At 41.5% G+C, this 10,586-nt stretch overlaps 1 protein-coding gene across 2 annotated transcripts in view; it reads left to right on the top strand.

Moving 5' to 3' along the window:
- Positions 1 to 4,136, top strand: part of LOC104463668 (high affinity cAMP-specific and IBMX-insensitive 3',5'-cyclic phosphodiesterase 8A-like) — a 37,597-nt gene extending 33,461 nt beyond the window's left edge. For both annotated transcript variants that reach the window (XM_010076090.1, XM_010076091.1), the window contains 3 exons: positions 2,047 to 2,211; positions 3,136 to 3,265; positions 4,030 to 4,136. In XM_010076090.1, coding sequence (XP_010074392.1) covers positions 2,047 to 2,211; positions 3,136 to 3,265; positions 4,030 to 4,136 — 402 coding nt within the window. The remainder of the gene's footprint in view (positions 1 to 2,046; positions 2,212 to 3,135; positions 3,266 to 4,029) is intronic.
- The last annotated feature ends 6,450 nt before the right edge of the window (positions 4,137 to 10,586 follow it).

Genomic DNA, 10,586 nt, shown 5'->3' with positions numbered 1-10,586 from the left:
TAAAAGGCCTGTAATGTGTGAGTGGGTAAACCAAATCATTTGCTGTGCTTGTTTCTAGCAGAACAACTCTGGCAGATCTCATTCAACTCTGGCTGTATATCTGGTTGCAGCGGCAGCGTGTGTTTCCTGGCCTTGTTTTCAGTCGTGGCGGTGACTCAGTGTAGTGTTTGCAGGCTGAGCTGCCAACCGTGTGTTCCAAATGGGACAGTTCCTCTTATTTTTTTTATTTATTATTTTTATACATATTTGCTCAAAGAGCCATGCTGAGAAGCTGCTCTGTTTGTTTCCTTTCTTCTTTTGTTTCATAAACCGAAAAAAATCCTTTCCAGCTCCAGCATCCTTTATCCTCCCATTTCCCTTCATGATGTCACCTAAGCCTATGACAGGAAGCCAACATCTGACATGCAGAGACACCTCTGCACTCTGAGCAGGATGCTGGGACTGAGCACAGTTAGCACATTTTATTCCCAAGACATCCGCATCCAGTAAGTAGAACTATGCCCTTGGTTTGAACAGATCACAGAAGTGAACATCCTTTCTTGATTCCTGGTGGTTTACCTACTAGGACATTCTCTACTGTCCTTAGCTGAATGATTTCTAGTAATTTTCCATGCTTAATTTCCATGCTTGTGTTTCTGTAGCTGTCCTCACTTTATTTTGGCTTTCTCTTAGGTAATTTTGCAATGCCTTTGGAGATGTAGGCACCTCACTTTATTTCCTCTGTATTTTCCCTTCCACATATCTAAAAATGAGGGAAAAAAATCGGTTTGTGAGTCTCTGTGGAGCTGGTGTTTCTGAGACAGTATACTACCAAATAATAATTTTATTATTGTCAGTTTCTTCCCCACAAGAACTTTCTTCTGAAAAATAGGTTCTAATATAAAAGGTCAGAATGTTTCTGCTGCTTTGTTCTCCCTCTTCATACAAAATACTGCAGGAACTGGCAGGACATTATTATTATTATTATCATCATTATCATCATCATTGTTACTGTTACTTCTTCACTGCTCTAACTATAGACCAAGACCTTGTTAGGTGCCAAAGAAGTCTGGTATATTCCTTGCTTCAAAGAGTTTCTATTATGAGTAGATAGAGTTGTAAATTTCTGTACCTCCCCATCCCTAAAGAGTCAAGTAATAATGTTGTACTTATAGGTAATTTTTTAAGATATTTTAATCTTGAATCTCAGTCCTCTGGAAATTTACTTCATCAGAGCTCCACAGAAAATAGCTTCTAATCTGGATCATTGGAGCCTTTACTCATATTAGCTGGATACTGTCTCCAAATATAGAGTGCCATTGACGTGCTTGTGTGTGCAGCCTGGGAACCAAATATAAGCTGTGTGTGGGCTGAAAACTTTCCTGGACTTGCAGAGGAAAGATGAGGTTGTTCAGAATTGTGTTTCTAATATATTGCTTTAATACTGATAAACTCTCAGCAAAATTCCCAGTCAGGTCAGGGGCTGATGGACTAACATGGGTCCAGTGGAAGGGAATGAGGAGCCTGCCTGGGCGGCAGTGTGGGATCTGACTCTCCTAATAGCAGCCGTGCTGTCAGAATGATTGATGCTCACGCTGATGAGGTTTGCGTGCAGAGGATGACCATGCATCTCAAGTCAGTCCTTTTTTTTTTTTAAACCAGCTATTCCATTCTTAATGTGTAAGTCCATTAATCCTTGGATTTCAGCAGAGAATTAGATTTTTCTGCCTACACAGTGCTCATCACTGTGTGTAGTGATGAATGGATCCTCTCCACACTTTTAAGGAGGCAGATAAGGCATAGAGGGATTAGATGACTTGTCCAAAGATACCCAAGAGATCTGTCACAAAGACAGTGACTGAATCCAGAAACTGGAGTTCAGTGCTAGTTCAGAGCTGTGGCTAACATTCATAATCCCCCTATAAATTCGGTTGGACATCAGACATGGTAGGCAGTAGCAGGACTGATCCTGTAGGATCTGCTGAAAGCATTCCCAAGGCACAAAGCTGTTGAGTAAGTGCACAGAGACCTTGCTAATGGATTCTTTTTAATTCTTAAATGTTACAGAATAATGGTGATGGAGACTCGATCAAAACTGTTCTCACATCTCCTGAAAACCGTATCCTTATCAAACGCATGTTGATAAAGTGTGCTGACATTTCCAATCCATGCAGACCCATAGAACAGTGTATAGAGTGGGCCGGACGCATCTCTGAGGAGTACTTTGCACAGGTAAGGCAGCTAAAATGGGCTGCTGAAATTCCAGGTGAGCATCTCTTTAAAAGGGAAGAGTGTATATACTGCCAGTGTCCCAGAACATCGAAGGCTGCCTTACGTAATGTGAAAACTAACAGCTTCTTTATTTTAAATGATGGGATATTATTCATGCTGATACAAGACCAGATGCCTTCAGATGGATACAAGTTGACAGCTTCTACAGTGCAGTTTTTGAAAAATTTAAGCTTTCAAGTTGTTCAGTTTGGAGCTGGGCTTTTTGAGTTTTGCTTGCAAATGCATTGCCATCACAAGAGACAGAGGAAGGATGCCTTCTGTGTCCCCACATGCTGGCTATGCCTCATGAATAGGATCATCAGGTCCTAGTGTTAGAATGGGAACAGCACTCCCTCCAAGAAATGCCGTAAGACCTTAGCACACTGTTCTGAAGAAAGATTTTAGGGAGATGCAGAAAAGGAGAGGGTGGAGTCATTGTTACGTAGACCAAATACTGCAACTGGGACTCCGTACCTCAAGGCAGCGGAAGGGTTGGAGGGGGGGGGAAGAGGATAAAAAGATACTTTGCCATCTCTGACTTGTACAGAATGTCACTTCCATCAGAGATTGAAAATGGTAGAGCATCTTTTAGCTCCGAAGCAGTCATAATTTAATCAGTAACATGAAGTTACTTAGGGTTGCCTTTGTGTGTAGATGCAGAAGGTAAATGTATCACTTTGTGGGAAACACTGGAAGGCACTATTTCTCTGCTGTTTTGCTGAAACCAAGATGACTACATGATTAAGATTAAATTGCTGCTTCTTCAGATTTATTCAGGTTTATTTAGCAGTTGCATGCTCTAGTCAGCGCCACACAATCTGCTGCTAAAAGAAACCCAATTAACAGTGTGTCTTAGATGAATAATCACAAGAGTGTTTTTTGCAGACTGATGAAGAAAAGAGGCAAGGTTTACCTGTTGTGATGCCAGTTTTTGACAGAAATACTTGCAGCATCCCCAAATCCCAAATCTCATTCATTGATTACTTCATTACCGATATGTTTGATGCCTGGGATGGTAAGCAAAACTCTGCTATATTTCCTGACAATAACTATTTTGTGAACTTTTGAAACTACTGTGATATAAAGTTGCTTTCTTATGGCTCCTAAAGAAAGGGGGAGAAAAGGGAAGATTTCTGCAGTTCAAGTCATCTTAATAACTTTACTATAGCTTACAAGTATTTTGATACTGCTACAAGCCATTCTTGTGGCTTCTCTTTACTATATTACATTCAGGCAATGTTTCACTTTCTTCATTTTAAATTTGATTCTCTGTAAATGGAGAACAGAACATACTCTCCTTGATAGCACTGTGGGCACAGTCATGTTGTCCATGTTAATATCAGTTATTCTTCAAGACAAATTTCTGCAGTCTGGAAACTGCTTGGGGGAGCAGCTGTTTCCTTCCAAGTGCTGCCTGTGTGGTAAAAGTGGTCAAAAATGTGACTCTCCTGAATGCCAGATCGTGACATGTGACTGAGATTTGAAAAAGTAGAATAATTACAAGCATAATTAGCTATGCCCCTCCTGGAAAACTGAGTCCCTTTGCTGAGACTTGCAATACCAGTATTAAGGAGACTTATAGAACTGTTCTCAGTGGCCTGAGTGATACATGAGTGACGAGAGCTATACAGCCAAAACCATTTCAAGTATCAGTATGACAGATTTACACTTTCCTACTTAACACAGTTGCCCAGACATTTCAAGTGATATTTAACCAGACAGAATCATGTGACTGTTTCAATTCTGCAAACTAAATACACTCTGCCCTTTCTTCCCTAGCATTTGCAGACCTGCCAAATTTGATGCAGCATCTGGATAATAACTTTAAATACTGGAAAGGACTAGATGAAAGGAAGCTGCGGAGCCTCCGACCACCACCAGAATAGCAATTAGACCATGATGTGTAATTTACTAACCAGATGCATATTTATTCAAGCTCACTTTTATTCATGTGATTTCAGATTTGTTTTGGTCTCTTCAGTATTACAGTAAGGCTAGTCCATGTGCTTGGGGAACTTTCAAATTCAAGAGAATGTGAGGTCAGCAGTTGACTTCCACAAACTACCATGTGTGGACTCCAATTACATAAGCCTACCAAGTGGAATTACACTGGATTGCTGCAGTACTTGTACTGAAGAGGGTTTATTAGTGAACATATTTTTGCAATATCTTCATACCAGTATGTGAAGCTGGAAGACCTTGAAGAATCCTCATAAAAAGGACATTAGAAGATTTTGCTTAATCCTCAATCCTGCAAGTTAAAAAGAAGTATCTATTAATAGAGACTCACAGCTTTTATGAGAAAGCTACATGCTTTTTATAAGCACTTAAGACAGTTATGTAGAACAATCAGACATTTAAAATGCAACTCTCTATGAAGGAATTTTTGGTCTATGAAAAATAGATGTACTCTATTTTTTCACATCACAGAAGGTGCAATCATTCACTTCTGAGCACTACTGAAAGTGAGTTCTCTTTAAGAAATTTAGCAGCAAATGTAAAAAATAACACAAGAATTTTTGAGGTTGATCGTTAGCATCTATGATTAAAATGATATGTTTTATTTATTTTGTTAGATGTTCAATATTTTCTATGAATTTATAAATACTTAAAAGCCAAAGCCAACTTTAGATGCATTGCAAATTTACATGATTCATACTCATTAATATACATTTAATTGATGTACAGACCTTTTATTTTCATAATGCAAATACAAAATACTATACAATGATACATTTTTATTGCACTGTAAGGATAGATGTGTATGTTTAAATATTGTCTGATTTATGTTAATTAAAATAAGTTTTATTGAAAAGGTCTTACTTGAGAATAGTAGAATAAACGAGAAATGTATACTGTCTGAGCACCAGAACTGCAGTAGTTCTCCCACAAACCAGTGATGACCACCTGATCTTCCCTTGGCTACAAAAATAATATGTTGGAACTGTTTGTTTTCTCCCATGAAATTTTATGACTGAATTCCCTGTCAAAGTCTGCCTTATTTTATATAGTATTTCTACAAAGCATTCCACAGCATATATGAAGCGGTAATACTAAACATCTAATGACTTTCAACATTTTATAGCCTATGTATTTTCCTCTGCCATGAAAGAAACTGAGCATAAAACCACCAACAAAAACCTTTAACTCAAGAAGTTTGTAAAGGCTGTGTACCTTCACAATTTGAATGAAACCTTCATAGCAAACACCAGAAAATAATAAAATGTATATTTTAAGAAGTGTCAAAGTCCTAGCCATTTCATTTGAAATGTATGTTTGCAGATCAACAGATACATGAAATTCTTGTAAAAATAACTAAGATATTTGCTGTCTGCGGAAGGGTTGAGGGGATTGGACTGGCATAAAGGTGATGAAAGGTGGTATATGGCTGGCAAGCCTCTGTGTTTGTGGCCTGCCCTTGGCAAGCCCACCAAACCCTTGTGTGCCCTTGGACAAGTCTCTTCACAGCTAAAAGCAGTGCCACGTGCAGGACTAGAAGAATATCCTGTCAGCTTCCCAGCAGGCAGAAAGGCACTCCAAAAGCACTGCAAGAATTGCTGGCTGTTGTCAGTGCAGAGGCAGTTGACTTTAGAGACATTTTGCACCATTCCTGAAGAAGCACAATCAGGGGAGAAGTGGATGATGGAGCAGTTCAGGGACTGCAGCAGTAGGAGCCTTAAAGCAGGTAAGAAAGGAAGAGGTGACCTCCCCAGGTGCCACCTGGTTCTGTGTTTCTCCTTCATCTCCAAGCCGATGGGACTCCTGGGCCATCACCATTTGTAGCTCACTACTGTTCATGTTGGCATCATGCCTTTCTGCCAGTGCATGCTGTCGGGGCAGGGACTTCCCTTTCGTAATTTCATTTAGTTCATCAGTGCATGTGTGTTACCTAAGCCATAGGGCTCAGATCCTGCCTAGGAATGCCCAGACCATGCCACTGTTTCACTGACAACAGTAGGACAGCAGGCATGGGGTCCTTGTTGATCTTCCAGGGGTTCTGCAATCAATACTGAAGGAGCAGATATATTTCCATTGAAGGCAGAAAAAAACAAGTATCCTATTTTCAAAGGGATCATGCAAAGGGAGAGTTGTCTGACAGATATGTTGTTTTCCTGGCAATATTACATTGTGTTGCTCTACCCATGAACCTATTATAATCAGCTGTAATTTGCCACCTGGCGTTAATCTCTTCTATTGCATGCAGGCTCCTGTGCCTAGTTCAAGGAAAAGCTACTCTGTCTCCGTTAGCGGGAAGCTACATTGCACCATTGGTATCTCCTCCCCTTATCTGCTGCAATGAGGATATGAGAGGAAAAGTAATGGCATATGGGCCCAGGGAATGTCTGCAGGAAGGGGGTAAAAATATTTCTTCATAAGCATAGTTAATACTCTATATTAATGAATGGTAAATGCAATTAATTTAATCTGCCATAAAAATGCCTGATGCATCATAATTGAAACAATGTGATCAATACAATTAATTCCCTGAAATTCACACTGCATCTTTAATACCATTACTTGGAGTGTAGAGCTGTGCTAATCAACCCTCTGTATTGGCCAGATTTATGTTCATATTGGTGTACAATAATTTCACTTAACATAAAACACTGATCTGCAGCCACTGAATGCAGCTCTGCTCATTCTGTTGTCCATCTAAATGTCGCTTTTGCCAGGAACATATTATAATTGAAGTCTGGAACTGCCATGCCTGATCTTCACCTAAGATCTCTTGCCACCAAGCTTCTTGCTACAAGCTACAGCCTCTTAAGCATTCTGTGCAGTGTGAGGCTGTGCGGGTTCAGTGGGGGCTATTCCAGGCTGCCACCCATGCAGCAGGAAGGACCTTGCTGTGGCGCAGTAATAGCTCTAATGTGATACTCGTCACTCCAGGATCCAGATGTCTTTGGATCCCATTGCAAATTCTTCAGCCAATGCAGATCCCCTTCCTTTCTTCTCCAGGATTACGCAGCAACAACACATGCCCTGTGCTCTGAACCCTGTCTGGTTTAGTATCTCTTTGCATGCTTTTTGAACAGTCACTCAGTGATGGAGCTTTGCTTGGGACAGAAACCATGGCTTTCCTGATGGTCCTTCACCATGGAAGGAACACTGGAATAAACTGAGAGTATGACTGAAGTTATTCCCAGTTTCATCCAGGCTGGCAGTCTTGTACAGTGTCTGCACTTGTCATTTGTTCTTGCTTTAATACTAATACAAGAGTAAATTCCACTGCAGACAAGGACAGGTCCTTTACGCACCTCCGGGCTTTTTATGTTAAAGCTTTGTGGTTTAAGACTGAATAACATTCAGGAATTCAGCATTAAATGACCCATTCAGAATGATTGTCTCTATTTTCCATGCTGCCTATTTTCAGTCGGGTGATACTGCTGCTAAACCTGGGTATCACTTTAGTTGCTTCCAGCGAGTCTGAACTATTATGATCTGGTAAAAAAAATTGTTGGCTCCTCAGCAAATTGCCCTAGATTAATATCTTGGTGCCTTCAAGAGACAGGTATAAAATTCTGAGTAATAATTGCTTGTTCTTACAAAAGGAGAAACCAGACAGGTGTTGTGCACAGCTGCCTTGTCACAGGTCTGAAGATGACTTTCATACTATGATTTTCCCAATGGCTGTATATAAATTAAAAATCACCTGAAATGGAGTGGATGCCTTGGGTTTTGCTGCAGTGCTTTCTGCTGCGGCTGTCTCTGCTTCTCTCAGTAGAGACATCATTGATATGACACTTAAGAATATGTGTCATGGACATGAAGGAATCGAAGCAATGACAAAGCCATTCCTACATAAAAGAGAAGAAAGGATAATAAAATTAAATATCAACTAATCCCTTACAGGATGCTCAGAAATGGCACAAGGAAACTGTATAGTCAGTTGTGCCCTTCTGTGAGACCAGAAGGGTTTGAGTCATGACTCTGCGTGGAGCACTTTGAAATGAAGTCTTGGAGCTATTCACAAGCTTCAAAACAAATAATCTCTCTGCTGATGTGTGACATCATGCCTCCAAGGTACAGTGGTCCCGGGCGTGCTCGTTAAATGATGGCAGGATGGATTGAATTTCATCCTGACATGATGTTTGGATGCAGAGAACGAGCTTTTAAATTACTGCCAAGTCCCTGTGCAGCCTGTACTGCTGGCTCAGAACAAAGGGGGTGTCCAGGTGCTCCAGCTATTTTTTGTTTTGCTGAAGCTATGGCTCTGTGGGCAAAGGACTTCTGTGTTGTAACTCCAATGAATGCTTTCTCTCACTGCGTACTTTGACAGTTACCAGGACAAAGTGTCTCGTGTTTTTTCCCATCTTTAAGAATCTCCTCCCACACTTCCCATGCAACCCTCAGTGAACTTAGCTTTGCAAACCCTGTGAAGCTGTGTTAGCATCCTCTTTAACGAGCAAGGCAACTGAGTTAGAAAAGGCCAGAGGACCCAGAGCCACTAAGCAAAATTGGTTTGAGGCTTCTAAACACCTTTGAAGTCCTGGACCTTCAAGCCCTGCCTGTGGTTTAACAGTAAGTCTTTCTCAGGCCATGAAACAGTATTTTGGTCTTCCCATGTTCTGCTTTTTCCCTCTCAGCTTATCTGTCTTCCATTTTCCTTATGATCCCATTTGCTAGGGAGTCCTTCCCTTCATTTCCACTGGCTGTGGATCTCCCTCAAACACACAACCATAATGCTGGAACTAAATCCTGCCTTTCAAACTGACTCTTGCTGCTTACATCAACTTTTAGCACAAGAAAATCTTCTTTTTCTGATCCAAGTTAAAGTGAGCCTGGAAAAATACCCTGTAATGGCTGAAAGCCTTACACTGGTATCCACAGGCAGAAGGAGAACACAGACAGGGTTAACTAAAGCAGCCTGTGAGCCCTGCGTTCCTACTGTGTGCCCTGTGAGTGTGTATGCAAGGTCTGTTGTATGATACTCCCACATGCAAACTGAAGTTCAGGAGCATTCGCAGACACCTCTGCCTTTGAGGTCAGGTTAGCAGATACAAGCCGCTGTGGACACTTGTTGAAATTTGAATCTCTCTTTTCTTGGTTTGCTTGCTCCCCCCCTCGAGTGGCAAGAGTCATTGCTAGAGCTGAGACTAATCTTAGTTCAGCCCATGGTAATTAACAGAAAATACTTCATCCTTTAATCACATATGTTTCTCTTGAGGTAGTGAAATAGCACAGCAATGCACAGTTTTAGAGGGGAAGTGAAATCAGGTGACTGCCTGATTTTTAAATGAAAGGAGGAATTTAGCCAGTGTGTAATTATTCAAGTGAGAAGTTGGTCCTGTCTGTCTTTAATATTCCAAAGTGGTATTTGATGTAAATCCTTCCCCAGAGTTCATTCCATTAGCTCGTAGCTCAATCTGAGCATGCTGAGCGCCAAGCCCAGCCTGCAGCATGTTTTATAACCAAGGAGAATGATGTCATCCTAGTGATCCTGCAGCTCCATAGTTCCTTGGGAGGAGGTATGGCTTTGCCTTCAGCCTAAAGATGAAATGGAATATGTTTGATGAGACTTCCTTGGTATTTGCAGTGTGGAATGTGTGAGGAATATTGCTTTGCACCTCCAGCAAGAACTGTCCGTTTTTTTTTTTTTTTTTTTTGGGGGGGGGGGGGAGGGAAGTTACTTTGCTTGTAATGTTTTTCTTTATAGAAAATTAAATTTTTCCTTTACAGATCCGTAAATGCTTTACAAGAAGACCCACAAAGCCCTTTCACAGGTGGGTAAAACAAGCTGCAGGGAAGCACAGTGGCTTGTCAGCATCCACCCCGTGGCAAACGCTGGCCCAGTGCTGGAAGCTGCCAGGCTGCTGCTGAGGGTCTGGGTCGAACCATGCTGACTTTCAAAAAAAGTGGGAAGAGAAATTTCATAACGGTTTGTCACTGCCACTTTACAGAGATACTGGTCCGAGCTCCTGAGAAGCCAGAAATCCGTCGTCCCTCCCTACTTTGTCCTGACCTCAGCGAGACTCGCAGGAGTGCCGAGTGCCATCAGCGTGTGCACACAGAGTCCCAGCGCCTGTCCCCAGGAGTGGGTGGTGCCAGCTATTTCAGATGCTGTTTTTACGGTAAGTAAGACAGACTGCAATGATATAGCATGAATGTAGGTGCTGAGAGACAGGCAAGATGCCCAGCCACCCTACCCAGGCTGGGCTGGGAATGGCATGCGTAACATCAGACACAGCTTTTGGGGATACATAGGGAGAAATAGACATGAATAGACAGTTTTCAGGACATCCTGAAAGCAGAATTAAATTCCCCTCACCATAAAACCAAACCCTAAAAGTGAGCAGCCTCTCCCAGCCCCTGAAAATCCATGCTGGCAGACTCAG

This window comes from Pterocles gutturalis, unplaced genomic scaffold (genome assembly GCF_000699245.1).
Source record: "Pterocles gutturalis isolate BGI_N339 unplaced genomic scaffold, ASM69924v1 scaffold11863, whole genome shotgun sequence".
Taxonomy (NCBI): domain Eukaryota; kingdom Metazoa; phylum Chordata; class Aves; order Pterocliformes; family Pteroclidae; genus Pterocles; species Pterocles gutturalis.
This window is presented reverse-complemented; position numbering and strand designations above follow the sequence as displayed.